Source organism: Cydia fagiglandana, chromosome 13 (genome assembly GCF_963556715.1).
Source record: "Cydia fagiglandana chromosome 13, ilCydFagi1.1, whole genome shotgun sequence".
In the NCBI taxonomy this organism is placed as follows: Eukaryota; Metazoa; Arthropoda; class Insecta; order Lepidoptera; family Tortricidae; genus Cydia; species Cydia fagiglandana.
Genome location: NC_085944.1, coordinates 11,238,807 through 11,258,702, shown reverse-complemented (window position 1 = coordinate 11,258,702; position 19,896 = coordinate 11,238,807). Strand labels below are relative to the sequence as shown.

General features: G+C 39.5%; 1 protein-coding gene across 2 annotated transcripts in view; it reads right to left on the bottom strand.

The window, feature by feature from the left end:
- Positions 1-1,066: 1,066 nt before the first annotated feature.
- LOC134670259 (glutathione hydrolase 1 proenzyme-like) overlaps positions 1,067-19,896 on the bottom strand; it is a 38,774-nt gene continuing 19,944 nt past the window's right edge. The window contains exons 6-10 of one of the 2 annotated variants that reach the window (XM_063528003.1): positions 16,684-16,936; positions 15,977-16,167; positions 15,288-15,528; positions 14,035-14,148; positions 1,067-2,753 (exon numbers count right to left, since the gene is read on the bottom strand). In XM_063528003.1, coding sequence (XP_063384073.1) covers positions 2,598-2,753; positions 14,035-14,148; positions 15,288-15,528; positions 15,977-16,167; positions 16,684-16,936 — 955 coding nt within the window. In that variant the 3' untranslated portion in view covers positions 1,067-2,597. The remainder of the gene's footprint in view (positions 2,754-14,034; positions 14,149-15,287; positions 15,529-15,976; positions 16,168-16,683; positions 16,937-19,896) is intronic. The other variant, XM_063528004.1, reaches the window with a different exon arrangement.

The following is a 19,896-nucleotide window of genomic DNA, read 5'->3' as shown; positions in this document are numbered from 1 at the left end:
TTTTCGCAGTCGACATCTAGCATCGGGTATGCACCTCACAAAATGGAGGCTTATTTGGCAAACCATTCTGTTTATACAATACAAACACAATAATAAAGTTATAAACATAATTATGGTTAGTGTCAATGAATATACAACATAATGAGACAGCATATTGTTGATAATTATTAGATATACCTAAACTTAATAATTTATACAGTATACAATAGACAAATAAAAAGAGTCGAACCAAGTGGTGCAAAATATTGTTTTACATATGGTGCTACTTTACCGCCCTAGTGCGGTAATAGCACAATAGGTACGTGCCTATGTCAAAAATTGTAAGGACCATATGTACTGTAAAACGATGTACAATACACGTGCGAAAAGGTAATTCGCAACTCGTGTTGATTTATAATTATTTATCGCCAATCGTTGAGAATTTCCTACTTTTCGCACTTGTATCGTGATGTACCTACTATTTAGGTACCTACACGTATTTAGACAGCTGATTAAAATGCGTTCGTTATGCGGTAAAGTGCAATCTAGGATCTAGGTACCACAATCAATACGTTTATGGCGCCGCATAGCGCCATCTAGTTCAACAAACCAAATCCGCCTACAATATAATGCAACACTACGTTTTATTATGCCTTTGGCTATGTAGCTACCTACTGCAGAACTTTTTATTATCAGAGTGGCTACCGCGAAAACCGAAATTCGCAAATTGCGGGGATCTTTCTCTTTTACTACAATGAAGGCGTAATTAGAGTGACAGAGAAAAATCCCCGCAAATTGCGAACTTCGATTTTCGCGGTTATAGCCCAGCATTCCCGAGTAGGTACATGTTTGTATGTAGGTCATAGTTTTTATTGACTGTCCGTCTATAATAAGTACATTTGCAAATTACAAAAGTTTACCAGCTATAATACAACTCAGTATTTTTGTAGGTTTTATTTACAGCTTGGCAAAAAAGAGTAGAAATTAAAAAGTGGCAACCCTGTAGTGTCGTCCCGTTTTCTTATATATATTGGTTTGAAAAGGATGGCACCACAGTGTTGCCACTTTTTAATTTCTACTCTTTTTTGCCAAGCTGTACAACATATTTTATTCTTTGTAAAATTATTTACATGGGTTATTTTTGAAATATATATAGAATTATACCTTTAAATAAGGTATTTATTTGAGATCTTATACATATTTTTGTGAAAGGTAAACAACTTAAATTTTTATGTTGATACCAAAAACAACATATTTGCGAGCTTTGTTTTATATTAACGCTTTTCTAATACCTTTAATTGTACCTAACGGCTCGATTCTGAAAATGTATTAGATCTCTACTAGACCTCAACAAGTTACGATATGGATAATTTAAAGATATTTGTAAGATAGATATGTCAAATTTGACGTTTCCGCGATTCTGGAGGCCCTCTTGAACGATTTCGACAAGTTATGACTTAGATATCACTTGTGTGCATGCGAAACGTATATGTGGGTACCACGTGGGTACTTAACACTTCGCGGTATTAAAGAAACGCCAATACGAATTTCCTCAAACTCAAAGCTTTCCAAAGGACTTGGAAATTATAAGAACCTTATCCTATTTTGTTTTAGGTTACAAAAAGCGAACCCTGTTCTATGGACGTTCTGCTAATGCTCTTTCTAAGTAACTTTAACCCAGCATCCAAGCTATTATAGTGTTTATACATTACCTTGTGAAGATTATTGTGTTTAAAGACTAGGTACAAATGGTGTGATAGACTATTTTGAAATACTGAAAATGTTTACGTCTATTGCCTTGAGTTCTTCTTAAAAAAGCTTGTAGCTTTTAATTTAAAAAATCCTTTACCTATATTGAAATAAGTATAAAGACTTCGCGGTGTATAAATTGGCACGACGTCTAGTAACGTCTTCTATCTAATGTCACCGGCATCACCACAAAGGAAAGCCCCCAGTAACAGCAGTTGCACCTACCGAGCATTTGGTTGAGAATGGGTTGAGATATCTCACATCTCTATAAAGATATTTATTTTTGAGCGAGCAAGCGCTCCGCTTCAGCTTAGGGTGGTATTCCATCTGTCCAATGTCATCCGTCTCATTCTCTAATTGAGCAAAATCTGAGACAAAATACACATTGGACAGGTGGAATACCACCCTTAGGCAAAAATGCTTTTGTATGCTTGTCCAGCTGTTTGCAGGCTATCTGACTTTCCTTAACACTTCGCAACCAATTCTCGTCAAAATTTTGTTCGATAATTATATGGATTTGTCGATTTAGTTATTAAGAATTATTTTGACAGTAGTGAGCATTGACATAGATATCTAGGGACAGGCTTTACGGGCAATAATAGTAGAGGCATGACAGGGGCCAGTACAGTGTGAAACCGCTACAACGCGATTGGTTGATGAGTTCGCATTACGCGCGCTATTGGTGGCAGCTTGTTGCGTGCTACTGCACGATTGGCTGGGATTCGTGAGTAACGCCGCTGAACAAGTACCATTTTTAGGGCCCGTCCTTAGATATTATACTTCAATGGTGATGAGCCATGGGGGCTCGCGAGGTCTACAGCTCACAGAGCCACTACTTTTATTATTAGTTGAATTAATTATGGTAGGTATTAGAAGCCGTCGATGCTGCCGATTCTCCGCCTGTCCGTGTTCGGCACGAAGTAGCCGTCTCCGTCGCGCTGGGCGCCGACCATGGCGGCGAAGCCGGCGGTCCGGCCGAGCTCTGTCGTCGAGTGGTTTCTCGCTCGGAGCGCTTTTATTATGTCCTGCGAAAAACAATTTACATACTATAGTAGACGCAAACCAAACTGACGACCGGGGTCGTAAAACATCACATTTACGCTCGCGTGGTCGAAGGTAGGGTGAGAGAGATAGAGATATGACATGACCCTATATATATATACAATTTGACACTGAGTAAACGGTTTAACCGCATAACCCCTGGCTAGTGGGTTGGTGCAAGTGGCTCTAAGGGTGGCGGGGAAGGTGTGGGCGACGTACGCCTGCCGCCCGCACCTTCCCCGCCCGGCCTAGCCCGGGGTTATGCGGTTAAACCGTTTGTCAGTGTCAAATTCTTTTTCCTTCTTACGCGCAGCCGAGGACTCATTTAAGCGGTCGGTCTAGAGGTATACATTCGTTCTCCGAGGAATTGATAAACTAATTCATAAAAAACAATGTAGTTAGATACTCTCCAGGGCGCTTAGCCAACGTGCCAATCGTTAACGCTCCGTAGCGTATCGTCGTCATCTATCTCTATCGCTCTTCCACACTAGTGCGACAGTGACAGTTGCGTTTCGTTCGCTACGGAGCGTTAACGGCTCGGCCACGATATTGAGCGACTTGCGACGGCGGCAGCGACAACCATAGGTGGGAACGAATGGTCCGATCGCTGTGTCTTGCTCCAACCTATGGTTATCGCTGCCGCCGTAGCAAGTCGTGACCGAACCGTAACGATTGCACGTTGGCTACGCACCCTGAGAGGATATCAATCCGTTATATTTTTTATAAATTATTGTTTACAGAAAGAAAAAGATGATAAATTATAGTCGATCACGTAATAACCTTTCCATTTTCATGCGCAATTATCCTCGTTGAAGAGAGGTGTCATAACATGAACATTTTATCACTTATTGTTACTCGTCGGCAATCACAATGCGATTTTTCTATTCATATTGTAACAATGCCTCATTGTTGGTCATGGCAATAGTCGTAACACATGCGAATACACAATTGTGACGTTATCTATGAAAAGGGACCTTATTGTCGATGGCGCTTAAGCCATTATTAACGATGCTCCAATATAAATACCTACAATGCCGTGCGACGCTGTGCGGCGTAAGCGCCATCGGCAATAAGGTCCCTTTTCATAGATAATGCCCCAATTATCCAATTGCACGTATGCCGTCGTGCAGTGCCATCGGTTAGCCAGAGACGAGTTGAGTAAAGACTGCTAATATCCAATGCACTGTGTTGGGTGCCTTGGCCAGCTCCAAAAATACAGAGTTAAGTACTGTACCTTAATTATTCTTAGCGCTTAGGTTCTTGGAAATAGAGACATTGTTCTTTACGGAATAAGGTTCAATTTCGATTGCAGGTGAATCTCAAAGCAAACGCGTCTGGTTTCTAAACATATTTTATTGTAACTAACGAGAGGCTATACATCTAGGTAGGTATAGGTATAGTACGGGGACGGAAATCGACAGAACATACCGCCCGCCAAAAACAACAGTTTTTAACTTAAATAAGCAAAATACATAACCTAAAACTTACGTACATAATTGCTCGAACAGATGCATCCAAAACACATAAGTACAGCGAAATGCTATACATGGAAGTATTCTGTCCGCTCAATTATGACCCAACGCAAACTACCCCGCGATAGGCGGTACTTACAAACTGCTCGATTGGCAATCTCAGTACGACCGAGATGACAGTCAGTGACAAATGGCTAAATTGATTTATAAAAACAACGTTTTATTGTAATTAAAAATATATTCATGTGTCGTGAAGTGGTGCAGAAGTTATTTTAGTTCATACCTAGGACAGTGGAATCACTTTTCACTTGTAGTAAACAGATAACTGCAGTAGAATTTGGAAAAAACATGACGATTTGTTTTCAATACTACCGTGCTAAGCTAAAACGTAACAACTGCATACGACTTTCATAACAACATACGACTTTTTAAATTGCGAGGATAATAGGGATGGTGTTATGCTAAATGAAGTAGACTATTTTATTAACTTGTGTTTGGTTTAGGTATTTTCTATATAATTATAAATGTAGTAATAAATTCCTTCTTACAGATTTGTATTTTTCTTTTTTATTTCATGAGATGGAGCTAAAAAAACTACCTAGTTATTTCAAATTAATAATCAAATTTGGTATTGTCATTTTACATTACTTTCCATTCAGATTCCCACAAGATGCTATTCGCAGAGAACTATGGAAAAAAGCTGTCCAATTAGAGAGACATGAAATTGAGTGGATGTCTGGCAAGATATCTAGAATATGTTCTATTCATGAGATATAACCCGTGAGATAATCATACCCGGTCTCCTATATGTAGATACACTTTTCCTATCATGCTTTCACTGAATTAATTTAACAAATACACACATTATCGGAAAATGTTGATCATTTGAATCCACCCTCTACTGTCACATATATGTAGGTTCTCTCTCAAGCCATTTCCGTCAGTAGACAAGAGCGGCAAACATATTAACTCACATTATAGACGGGTCTAACGCGAATTATATTCAATTACCTTGATTTACCGACGTAAAATCAGTTTCGTTTCGTATAATGTGAGTTAATATGTGTTCAAAACGCGAAAGTTTGAAATATTATAAGAGAGGCAAATTTTGAAAAAGTAAGCGCGCGAACGGCTGTGGTCCTATACAAAATTTTAATTTTGCACCTTTTTCTACTGACAAACTTGCTTGACCGGCTATATACATATAAAATATTCTGAACTGAAAGTGGGGATTTATTGTGACTCCGCCTGTTCAAATATTTTTGACCCGATTCGTGTACCCGTGTAAATTTTGCAGACTGTATAGCCAGTCCGATTTCTAAGATCAAGTTCGCCATACATTTACTATGGCGTACTTGATCTTAGAATAACGGTCAGACTATACCTGAACGTGAATTCGCACTGCCATACAGATTGATAATAAAATATACAAAATACTTATTATAGCGGAATACATTTATACAACAATGATATATTTACTTATGTTGAGTTAGTCTGTCATTTCATAACAACATTTTAACTAGTTATCTTTTAATCTTCATTAAATTATTATACGTGAATTATTTGACTGGTTCTTCAATGTATGGCATAAACCTGTCCCTGTCCAAGTCATATTCTAATCAAATATGGACCGCGAACTCTCAGCGGCCAGTACGTACAGCAAGAAGGTTATTAGCGGATTAATGTCGCTGATTGGTAGTTATTGACATTATATGCATTTCATCTACACTTAGCTATGTACCATTAGTGTAATAAAGATGACTATTATTTCGTTTACCAGCTTTGATTACAGTCTCTGTAAACGCTTCGTCTTATTTGAATGTAGGCGTAATTGTGTATGTGTGCTAATTTGGCCCGAGAATTTGAACGGTAATGTTCCTAAAGGCGGTATCCATGGTTATATATGATCGCAGCATAAGTACCACAAGCACTAACATCATTAACCGTATGTTTTAAGTTCAACACTAATAAACACAACTACTGAGTTGGATGCATTTTCACTTGCATAACAACAAATAACTAACTACAATTCAAGCGACGCTGGCGGGAGCCAAAGCAAGATGATAACTGATAAATAATATTCGATAATTACAACAAGTAAACAACTAACTGCCTGCGTCGCGTAGGTAATAATTGCGTGCCCGCGTAGGGTATCTTTATAAACATTTTAGTACCTAAGCTTACTTCTAAATACAAGATCAATATTAGTTAAATAGGTCAACCATAATAACAAAAACATGTTACATAGCATACACTTTAGTGGACTGTATAAATAAAATTATTTTGTTTAACCGACTTTATAAAAAGAGGTTCTATGTTTGTATTGTATGTATGTTTTTTGTTTGTTTTCATGGATGACGTGAAGCATAACATCTTAATATCTAGGTATTCTTTTAACAAACATATCGTTCTATTAAAAAACAAGTTGAATAGGTAAGTAAACAAGGAAAACTTAATATCTAAACACATGAAAGGTTTACAAACCTATTTTACGTGAGCATTGAATTACGTTTATATGTTATTACAATGGTATGCTTTTAAATGCTGATTATAAAAATTCAGGGATCCGCTCGGTAACCCAACATCAAGAATTGACCCAGAGGGGATCCGTGTTGTATACGCTTAACATTTAAAAATGTAATTAGTACATCCATCTATAACTGCGTAAATAACATAAACTTTAATTTTCTTTGATACTTAACATTAAATTACATAACACAAATTATTTAGCGCTTGGAATAAATACCTAATACAACAATGATGTTTTTTAGCAAAATAGCTTGTATCGCAAATCTTTGTGCTTATGTATTGAGTAGGTATTACAAATGATAACTACAGTCGGCCAGAATTATTAGTACCTAAAATTTATTAACACTCGAAATAAATTTAACCGCCCACCATAGCTCATTATTTTTCACTACAGACGTAAACTTTCTATTTATCTGCAGTTGTAGGTAACAATATTAATTTAGACAACAACGGTCTTTTTAGAATGTGATCGCCCTTATACCGGACCTTTACAACACGTACTAAGTTATCAGGCCATGCGTGCAGTGGCGTGATCTTGCCTAGCAACCACTTGGCTGGTGGTAAGTCTTGCTCTTTCATAATGACAACATCTCTTATACAGGGTGATTTTACCACATTGTACCACTTATCGTCTTCATCTACATACGGGGTAAGTATAATTAATGAACTTTTGTTTCTAACCTTTCCTTTCTTTTTCAGGTCTTCAAATTCTTCGCTATATACTAGTTCCTGATAATACCTTACACAGCAGTTTTCAACTTTCTTCAACTCATCAGCACTCAAGATATCATCTTTTTTGTTTTTATAATCTAGAAATCTCTTACATTGAGCTATCACTCTTTTCATCCTGACTATCGACGAAAATCTCTCCCAAATAGGTGCGTCTTGTACTGACGTGTGGAATGATTTCTTGCTTTCTAGATCTGTTGTTGGAATAGTAGTGGCCCTTAACACCTCAGTGTTTGTTTCCTTTAACCATACGGGTCCACTCCACCAAAGTTCATTGTTTGTGAGTTCACTTGCCTTAATACCTCTTGAGGCAAGATCAGCTGGGTTGTCTCCCGACGAAACGTGTCTCCACCTATCATTATCTATATGCTGGATGATCTGCGACACTCTGTTGCCTACGAATACTTGCCAGCGGCTGGGTGGGGCCTGCAGCCATGCAAGAACCACCATAGGGTCTGTCCACGCATAGATTCTGTGCATAGGTATGTTAAATAATCCTGAAATTTCATGCAGCAGCTTTGCCAATAACACCGCAGCACAAAGTTCCAGCTTCGGGACCGTCAATTGTTTCAGGGGAGCTACTTTTGTTTTTGAAGCTAACATCGTGACATGAATAATGTCGTGCTGAGATAAAATCACTCTCTTTGTTACAGGTATCCTGCTTGCTGGTAAGTTTACTGGAACGTGAAAAGTATCATCCTTTCTATCCCAGGTAAGTCCCAGTATTTTTATTATTTTATCTAATTTAATCTCTTTCTTGTCTTTTACAGGTTCCGGAGTCTTCGTGCCATCAATCAAGTCCTTCAGGAGTTCTTCAGAGTTACTCGACCACTTCTGCATCTCAAAGCCACCTGCCTTTAGTTCATTGATTTCTTTACAGGTTGCTTTCATTTCGTCGAGATCTTCGTGACCTGTCATAAGGTCATCCATGTAAAAGGAGTTTGTTGCTACCGCCGCTCCTCGAGGGTAGTTGTCTTGTTCATCATCAGCTAAACGTTGAAGCGTACGGACAGCCAGATGAGGTGCAGCTGCTGTCCCAAATGTAACCGTAAGTAGCTTGTGACTATCTATCTTCTCAGATGTATTATCCCGCCATACTATGCGTTCTAAATCTGTGTGTTTGTCATTCATTCTTACCTGACGATACATCTTTATAATATCGCCAACAACACAGATTTTGTGAGTTCTCCATCTAAACACCAGACTACGTAGATCTGGCTGTATTGTAGGTCCTACCATCATGCTGCTGTTTACGGAACATCCATTAGGGCCATTAGCTGACGAGTCAAAATCTACGCACAGCTTTGATGTTTCCTTACCTTCTCTTATTACAGCACAATGCTCAAGATATACTGCATTACCTTTATCTTCTGTGTCGACCTTCTTCATATGGCCTAACTGTAAGCACTCGTGTATAACTCTGGTGTATTCTGCTTTCAGGTGCTCGTTTCGGGCGAACTTCCTTTCCAGCTGCTCTAATCTCATTACTGCCTGACGCTTTGTATTTCCACACGACCTTACAGTGTCTTCAAAATTTGTTTTTAAAGGAAGCTGTACTACGTACCTCCCTGTCTCGTCCCTCGTTGTTGATATATTTCCTCGCACTTTTCTTCCTCTTTCGTCCACATGCTGTGCTTCTGGTATAGTTCAGGCTCTACCTCACAAAACCCTTTCTTATTATCTTCTTCAATTTGTGTTGTAGCATGTAGACTTGTAATGTGCTGTGAAACAGTAAATGATGCATTAGTATCTGTATTAGTTTTCTTACCCCCTGACAAAATCCAGCCCAGGTGTGTTTTTTGAGCAATAAAATTTCCTGGTCCTTTCATTAAACCTGCTTCTAGGATTTCGCTGTAAACTCTCGTACCAAGAATAATGTCATTCCTCCTTGGTGAGCCAAAGGTGGGATCAGCTAAATCTAATTCGTTAACTTGTGGCCAATTAAGGCTTCTTATTTCCCTAGATGGTAGCTGACTGGTTACAGATTTCAATACATAAGCATCTACATTTATACAATAGGAAATATCGTACCTTGATTGAATGCGTAACGTTACCCTATGTTTGAAAGTCGTCTCACACTCCTCAATACCAGAGATCACTCCGCTGATTTTAGTTTTCTTCAAACCCAGCAACTCGACCGCCCTTGCAGTCACGAAGGACTCCTCTGATCCCTGGTCTACGAGAGCCCGAAGCACGTGTGACTGCCCCGACTCTGCTGTGACATACACCATTGCTGTCGTCAACAATGTGCCTTGACCAGGTTGTAGAACTTGTAATGTGCTCGACGCGTGCGCCACGACGACGGTTTGTATCTTTTCTTCATTGTTGTTATTTGTTTCACCAGACGTATGCGTTTCTTCACTTGCTTGTTTATCTCGGTGCAGTAACGAATGATGCTTTCTTTTGCAAATCTGGCAAGTTGTCTTTTGTTTACACTTAAATACACTGTGGTTCGGTATTAGACAATTAAAACAGAGATTATTTTTCTGCACAAAACTGTATCTGTCTTCTATCGTTTGCTTAGAAAACTGTTTACATTGATAAATGTAATGATCTTCGTTACAGAATGTGCACTTCACTTCACTCGTTGCAGTTACATGAAACATCTTTGTTTTCACAGGTTTGTATACTTTACTTTCAGGCTCAACCATCTCCAGAGTACGGAACCTATTTTCCAGGAACGATTTTAATTTATCAAAACTAGGTACGTCGTCCGTCTCATCTCTGCTTATTAACTCTTCCCATTCCTTGTGAGTGCTCGAGTCTAATTTTGACACTATGGAATAGTTAATAATTGCGTCCCAATTATTCGTAGGTAAGCCCAGATGTTTCAGTGCACTCATACATTCCACCGAAGTATCCAACAATTGTCTTAAAGCGGTAGCCGATTCGTGTGTTAACGTTTTTTGTGTAAAAAATTTCTTAAAAACACAGTTAGCTATGTATCTCTTATTGGCATAACGTTTCTTCAGTACTGACCAAGCTTCTTTATAATTTTCAGCGGTTATTGAAAATTGTCGTAACAATGCCTCCGCTTCTCCAGCTAAACTGCCCTTTAGGTAATGTAGCTTTTGAACATCTTGCAAGGATTCATTGTTGTGCACTAATGCCATAAATAAGTCATGGAAAGACTGCCATTCAGTGTAATTGCCATTAAACGAAGGTAGCGAAATTCTTGGCAATTTTACTTCACTACTATTCGATGTATTCGATGTACTAGGTGTAAGTGTTTGTTTAGACTCACTTTTTGTCGGAACCATACTTTCTAACTTAGACATCATTTCGCCTTTGTATGTGTAATACTCTTCTTCAAATGCCTCAAACGTGTTATCGGCGAAATAATTTGTAGCTTGACGCTGTTCCATAGGAACCGACAAAATTAACTTCTCATGTACGACTTGAAACTCTTTCCAGTACAATTCCAGTGTATCTATTCTTCCCTTCACATAGCCAGCCGTTAATCTCTCCTTGGGAGATTTCTTGTAGTTAACGTACGCCTTTTTCACCTTTTCTAGCGTATCGGCTTGAATAACTATATGTTTTTCAATTTTCTCCATTGTAGTATAAGTCTATCACAACTAATAAATCAGTAGTCTATCACATATAGTCAAAACACAGCAATAAAAGTACGTAACCACTATAGGAAAGTTCCACTCCTTTGTTAACTTTTTATGTGTAGGGTAAGCGAGCGCCACGCGAATTTGTCCAACAAATTTACCGAAATCACGGCATTCACTATTGTAATACACGGCAAAGTACTGTCTTATTTGTAGTTAACAACACAAAACGTTATATCCACGATACACCTTGTCCTTTGTCCGATTATCAAACGTAATTAATTTGCAAAACTATTTTTGTAAAAACACTGAATTGTCTGAATCCTTAAAGTTCTTTTGGCTTAATTCACTTTTGTTACATATTTGTCCAACTAATTAACCACATTTCGATATGTATTTAACGTTATTTCACCGAAATTACACCAATTTTCTATTGAACCAATTATTTTTACGTGTCACTGTTCAAGCATCCTGGTTCGAATGGACCATGTTCTTTACGGAATAAGGTTCAATTTCGATTGCAGGTGAATCTCAAAGCAAACGCGTCTGGTTTCTAAACATATTTTATTGTAACTAACGAGAGGCTATACATCTAGGTAGGTATAGGTATAGTACGGGGACGGAAATCGACAGAACAGACATCTCTAGTTAGATAGTAGGTAGCTACTAACTTATAAGCTCCCTCCATTCAATACACTCAATACCTATTATATTAAAATAAGTTGTAGGTATGTAATACTCGTTATTCCTACATCCTACCCTAAGGTTTTCTAGAACAGATCGCCTGTTGCTACTTTTATTTACATTGTAGATCTATCATTGTAAATTCGATTATTGTAGATCTATTTTTGTTTTTTTTTTCCTTTTGTGGTGCAATAATAGTATATTTACTTCAGCACCAACTGTAATTAAGTGTCGTATCAGTCCCACAGTACAAGTGACGTAATATTATATACGTTTTTCGCCTTTATTACAAAGTGTACGGCGTTGCTAAGGGGTCAGAGGGACTATTAGCTAGGTCATACAAATTGTATTAACTAACGTAGCTACCTAATCCCTCTTTCCTGAGGGCCTACCGCGAATCACGTTCGACGAGTTGCCTCGCTGTCACACTTACTCGTAAGTACGAATTTACAAGTGCGACACAGTGGGCCTACCGCGAACCACGTTCGACGAGTTGCCTCGCTGTCACACTTATTCGTAAGTACGAATTTACAAGTGCGACACAGTGGGCCTACCGCGAACCACGTTCGACGTGTTGTCTCTCTGTCGTACTTGTGAATTCGTACGTAAGTGTGACAGGGAGGCAACTCGTCGAACGTGGTTCGCGGTAGGCCCTCAGAGGCAACACGTCGACCGTGGTTCGCGGTTAGGGTTGCCATACGTCAGGATTTGTCCGGACATGTCAGGATTTTTGACCCTTTGTCCGGATTGCGGCCGGACTTGGCAAGTGTCAGGATTTTTAGGAATGACCTCATAAAAAAATATTTAAGTGATATATTTATTACAAAGGTTACACAGTTTTAATCAGAGCGCAGCGCGCCGCGCGGGGCGTCGTTCAAGCTACGCCAAATCTCTGTTACAAGAAATGTCAGGATTTTTAGGGTGATGTCAGGATTTTTATCAGAACATTTAATTCTTCCATGTGGCAAACCTATTCGCGGTAGGCCCTCTTATTGTGACGTCTGAGGCACATACGAGTATTATAATATGTAGATGACTGTTATTGTTAGAGCAATAGCAACGGGGACGCGTGAATCATAGGTGAAACGTGTCTGTTTAAAAGGTCCCGACCTAGGCCTACTTGTTAAAAAAAACCGGGCAAGTGCGAGTCGGACTCGCGCACGAAGGGTTCCGTACCATAATGCAAAAAAAAAACAAAAAAAAAGCAAAAAAAGAAACGGTCACCCATCCAAGTACTAACCACTCCCGACGTTGCTTAACTTTGGTCAAAAATCACGTTTGTTGTACGGGAGCCCCATTTAAATCTTTATTTTATTCTGTTTTTAGTGTTTGTTGTTATAGCGGCAACAGAAATACATCATCTGTGAAAATTTCAACTGTCTAGCTATCACGGTTCGTGAGATACAGCCTGGTGACAGACAGACGGACGGACGGACGGATGGACGGACGGACGGACGGACGGACGGACGGACGGACAGCGAAGTCTTAGTAATAGGGTCCCGTTTTACCCTTTGGGTACGGAACCCTAAAAGGAATTAATGTTACGACGGCCACCTTGATCGTTGACATAGATAGAGTCGATTGTGATCTTAGGTAGACACTAGACAGCTATACGTTGTATTGTTTAGAAATCTTTGTTTTGTAACAGTTTTAATGAAATACAGTAGAGAATCCTATTTACATGACAGCATATATTAGTAAATTAATCATGAATTTCAAGATACATACAACGACACCTCGCATCTTTTTGTCTTTTTCACTTTTGTGTCTTGTGCCTGTGGCAGTGGTCAGGTAGGGAAGTCCAATTTTACGTTTAGGAGTTAATAATTGTTATAAATAACGTCACTTTTTAGTTTTTATATGTACATAGTACATACATAGCTAAAATGCTATAAATAGGCACCCACAACAATGATGAGATTGATTAGACACGCGGCTCGCACGCGAGGTTATCGGTAGGTATGATTTATGTAAGTACTAGCCTCTGATTTCAGCCTCTATACCACAGACTACAACCTACAACTATACCGACCACTAACCGATAGGTAAATTGCTTACGATTTGAGATACATTAGGTACGGCATTTGGTCGATCGATTGAAATTGCAATCGATTTGTTGCAAGGTCTGTAAAGGCATTTATTGCGACATACACCCTAAAGCCTGCTCCACAAGCGAACGCGAGTGTGGTGTCGATTTCGCATATCAGCCAACTGTACTCCACACTTCGCGCACGAGTGTGAAGCGGGCTTAATAGTATTGTCAGTCGGACAAGGTGAATAAATTAGTTAGTTACCGCATTGAAATCATATTCATGCTCCACTTCCATGGGCATGAGCTGATGATGGAGGCGCGGTCGGTTCATGACTTCAGGGAGCGAGCTGCCCTCGAGGATGGTGTTTATCACCGTCTGAAACAGGATAAGTCAGATTATTAGATATTATAGTTCACATTATTTTATTACGTACTACAGGTATTGTTACGTTGGCTGGGGAATGTGCATCGAATGCAACCTTCTCGTCTACCGCGGCGTGTTTTGCTTGGTGCCATAGCTAATTCTTTCTTTCTTTATTCAGGCAAACACTAAGTATAAGTTCACAGCTACAGCCAAGACACTTATACTGTTAATACATACATATGTAGCCACGCAGACATGATTCTATGGGGCAGAATTTATTGACAGCTTAGCGAGTTCCTATACTTCGTTTTTTTTAGCATTAGAAAGAACTTGCAAGAAGGTAAGCGATCTTGACATGTCTTTTAATTGAAAAACGCTTTTTAAAATTCAGAAACTATTACTTATGAAAGCAGAAGAATATAAATGATCGTATTAGATTCATAATTGTTACATATTTGCCGCAACTTATTTTTAAAATGTGTTTTTCAATTAAAAGACACTTCAAGATTGTTTACCTAATTTCTAATGCTAAAAAAAACGAACTATATATCGATAAACTCAATTATCGAAGCTTCTCTCATTTACTAATATTAGGGAAAAGTATCGATAATTCAAGAGAAGCGTCGGTCGGCCAATGTTACGACATAAAGGATTGCGCCAAGCGAGACATGCAGCCTTACCATAGCAACTTGGGTCGTGATCTTGGTCCCGCCGGCGGCTCCTAGCACCAGATCAACTTCCCCTCGCTGGTTTAGCACGATGCTGGGCACCATGGAGCTCAGCGGCTGCAGGCCCGGCGCTAGCATGTTGGCACTTACCATAGCAACTTGGGTCGTGATCTTGGTCCCGCCGGCGGCTCCTAGCACCAGATCAACTTCCCCTCGCTGGTTCAGCACGATGCTGGGCACCATGGAGCTCAGTGGCTGCAGGCCCGGCGCTAGCATGTTGGCAGGGGACGGCGGCATCCCGTACGCCGACTCGTGGTTTGGTATCGCGAAGTCGTCCTTATATGGTACCGTACCGTAGTTAATTAGGTAGTTACAATTGGACTGTGTTATGTGATAACGAACTAAGTAGTTCGTTATAACGAACTACTTAGTTCGTTATTCCATAACACAGTCCAATTACACACCAACTTGGTAGTCACTTACCATAGCAACTTGGGTTGTGATCTTGGTCCCGCCGGCGGCTCCTAGCACCAGATCGACTTCCCCTCGCTGGTTCAGCACGATGCTGGGCACCATGGAGCTCAGCGGCTGCAGGCCCGGCGCCAGCATGTTGGCAGGGGACGGCGGCATCCCGTACGCCGACTCGTGGTTTGGTATCGCGAAGTCATCCATCTCGTTGTTTAGCATTATGCCGAGGCTTGTTGAACGGCGTTGGCTGCCCCAACTGTATAGGAGAAATGCTTTATTATATATTTTCATCACTGTTTGGTAAATTAGTTAAATTGGAACACTTAGGCCCACTTGCACCATTCCAGTAACACGGGGTTAACTGGTTAAACCTGGAGTTACCATGGTTACCAGTACAATTAGACACTAGGTTAACGGTTTAACTGCTTAATCCCGGGTTAGTGGAACGGTGCAAGTGGGCCTTTAAGGGATCAACTCTGTGTCTGCTTGTCTGCCAGCCATAGTCAGAAGGGTATTTGTGGTGTATCTTTTTTCGAAATGTTAAATTTTTCTAAACTTATTCAATGCCGAGGTCCCTCCCTCGAAGACGGCGCCATGCCTCTTATAAGGCGCTCTAACTCTAATGACGATTTTGCCCTCGTCGTCGGCGCTCTCGAAGAGCGCGCCGTAGCGTCCTAGTCTTATATGTCACTCATATAACTCACATGTAGTTAATGGTGCTGGTGGCAGCGACGGCGCTGCCGTCAGGAGCTATAACGACGATCTGTGCAGTGCCGTGGTCGTCGGCGCCCTCGAACAGCGCGCCGTAGTGCTGCCAGTCGTTGAAGGTGTGGTCATCGTTCACTTGGTCGCGGAAGGCGCGGGCCCAGTCGGCATCGGATAGGTTGCGCTCCAGCTGAAATAGATAGGTAACAGTTTATTTTATGTTATGATTATTAGGTATATCTGTCGTTTGGACTAAATTTTGTAGGTAATGAAGTCTCACGCGGTCCCTGGCGTTTTATGCATCTTTGAGGCAATCTTTGGTACATATACCTATATATTCCGTCAGTCATCATAGGTACTTCATTTGACCTGATAACCAAAATATTCAAAAGTTTGGATTCTCAGTAAATATTACCTAATTAGTTTATAGATATAGTCGTTCTTCTATACATGCGCACATACGCTTATACGTCATAGCTATGCGTAAAGAATCGGCATATAAGTAGAAATACCTACGCGTGAAAAATATACACCAAAGTACATAGTTTCCTAAATCTGTCGTTTCTAATTAAATTGGAACTAATAAAGCAATCCAAGAATAATCAGAAAACTATTCACGAAGGTTGGAGATTTAAATACTGTAGTCACAAAACAAAGACCTACTTACTACGTCATCTCTCTATCAAATATTTATTTTGTATTTTACCTCAGTGACGGAGTACGTGAGGTCGGATCGTGAAGCGTCCCCGAGGCCGGTGCGCTTGGCGTACGCGTACTTGAAGGCCTCGATGACGCGGTGGTAGTAGAGGCCGGAGGCCCGCGGCGCGGCCTCGCCGCCGACCCACCCGGCCAGCATGTTGAGAATGAAAGCCAACACGGAGCCGGAGCCTGGCAGCGGCACCGAGTACAATGTATGCTGGTCGGACAGCTGCACCGATATTGGCTCTTGCCACTCCACCCTATGAACAGACCAGTGTAAATTAAATTGTGATATAATTAGTATAATTGAACGATATAGATTGGATTGCATTAAGTATCGTTCGTTAAAAAACACTTGAAGAAAAATATACAATGTTTCACAGCATTTTCAGACAGAATCGTGCGTCTTGATATGAAATTTGAAAACAGCGACCTAGTAATAATACAAACCTACGCACCCACAGAGAGCTCACCAGATAGCGAATTGGAACTCTTCTACAACGACCTTACCAGCGCACTAAGAAATACCCATAAAAATACATTAATTATTGGTGACTTTAATGCCAAAATTGGTATACCAAATCTGGACGAAAACCTTGTTCTGGGAAAATTCGGATACGGCCAAAGAAACGAAAGAGGACAACAATTAATTGATTTTTGTTTAGAGAACAGGTTTGCTATTACTAATACTCTGTTTAAAAAATCAGAGAAAAGTAAATGGACGTGGCAATCACCTAACGGCAAAGTCAAAAATGAAATTGATTATATACTTACAAGAAACGTAAAAATATTGAAGAACGTACAAGTCCTTAACATCCCCTTTTCATCCGATGACCGCCCAGTTAGGTGCGAGATAGTTCTGAATGGAATAGTTAAAAGATCCAGAAAGCACATGAATAAACCGAAGACCAAATCATTTACACCGATAGAGCAAGAATCACTCAAAAATATCTTAACAGACCAGGAAATAGAATACAATACCAATCCGGAAGTAACTTACAGCAACATAGTAAATACAATTCACAAGTGCGTCGGGAAGTTACCAACAAAAAATAAAAATAACAGTAAATCTTGTGACATCATCATAACCGAAGATATAGCAAAACTCGTAGAGGAAAGAGAAAAGTTAAAAAAAATACAAAATAGAACATTTTACGACAGAAAACGTTTGAGACAACTACATAAAAAAATAAAGGAAAAAATTAAAGATAGACAGAAGGAACATAAATATAATATTATCCTAGAAGAACTACTAACATCCGGATCGAGTAAAAGAGCCATGAAAAAATTAAATAATAACAAAAAATGGGTCATGGAACTAAAAAATAAAAATAGTAACCTAACAACCACAAGGAAGGACCTATTAAAAGTGGCTACAGATTTTTTTCAGGACCTATACAGAGATAAGGGCAAAGAGACATACGTACAAGATGACCATTCTATAGAGGACAGCCAGAAAGCTCTGCCATTTTTACAATCAGAAATTCGTACGGCCGTCCTTAAATTAAAAACAAATAAGTGCCCAGGAGAAGATGGAATTACAACTGACATAATAAAAGCTTTCGGTGACTCTATATACCCAATTCTAACTAATCTATTTAATCAAGTCTTGTCACAAGAGAATATTCCTGACCCATGGAAAAGATGTACTATTTCTTTGCTATATAAAAAAGGAGACCCGAAAAATATCGGCAACTACAGGCTTATAAGTTTATTACCAACTATCTACAAACTCTTTACGACGACTCTACTAAACCGCATTACAAAAGATATAGACGAAAACCAAACACGAGACCAAGCTGGTTTCCGGAAAAACTTCTCTACTATAGATCACCTTTTCACTGTTACGCAAGTTATGGAAAAATGCACAGAGTACAAAAAAACGCTCTACATGGTATTTATTGACTATAGTAAAGCATTTGATACAATAAAACATAACAAACTATGGGAAGCTTTAGAAAAACAAGGAATATATAATAAATATATAACATTATTGAAAAACATCTATTCGGAATGCAACGCAAAAGTAAAACTAGAAAAACCAGGAGAGTCGTTCAATATAGAGAAAGGAGTAAGACAGGGAGACACGATATCACCAAAGCTTTTTATAGCTCTACTTGAATATATTTTTAGAAATTTCCAATGGAATAAAAAGGGCATAAATATCAAGGGTGAATACTTATGTAATTTACGGTTCGCAGATGACATTATTTTACTATCTGAAAATCATGTAGAGCTTCAAGAAATGATAAACAGCCTTAATACAGAGAGCAAAAAATGCGGGCTACATATGAACCCAGACAAAACTAAAGCAATGACAAATGCAATAAAAAAACCACTCTGCGTCGATAACCACAACATAGAATATGTAGACGACTATATTTACTTAGGTCAGAACATAAGTTTTACAGACAGGACCGAAAAAGAAGTAAAACGACGAATCACCCTAAGTTGGAAGAAATACTGGTCACTAAAAAGTATATTTAAAGGCAAATTTCCGCTCCGTATCAAAAAGAAAATAATGGACTCGAACGTACTACCAACTCTCACATACGGTTGCCAGACATGGGCTCCAACAACATCCTGTAGAAAAAAGGTCAGGACTTTCCAAAGAGCAATGGAGCGGAGTATGCTAGGTTACAAGCTGAAGGACCGCATCAGGAGCAGCGACATAAGGTCTAAAACAAAAATCATCGACGCACTAGAGATGACTGCGAAACTTAAATGGAAATGGGCCGGACACGTCGCAAGACTAACCGACAACCGATGGAGTCAACGTGTTGTGCACTGGTTCACCAGACGAGCAGAAGGCAAACGGAAACACGGACATCCTTTTCGCCGCTGGAAAGATGACATTGTGGCAGTGGCTGGAAACCACTGGACCCGCTTGGCCCAAAACAGGAACGACTGGCATGAGATGGAGGAGGCCTTCGTCCAGAAATGGATGATTCCCACGTAATAAACCAATATTTAGTTTACCACCAAATTTTAGTTTTTAATTTTAATTTAGTTTTTAGTTATATACGTTAAATAAGTTAATATGTACCTTTCAGGGAAATAAAGGCTATTTTTATTTTTATTTTTTATTTATTTTATTAAGTATCGTTCGGCACGACGGTGTTTTATGGTTGTTCTTGAAATACCACCATTAAGCAGCTATATTTCAATGCCATGCAGTTATTTTCTTCCTAGTTATTCTTCAATGCTTAATGACGACCTG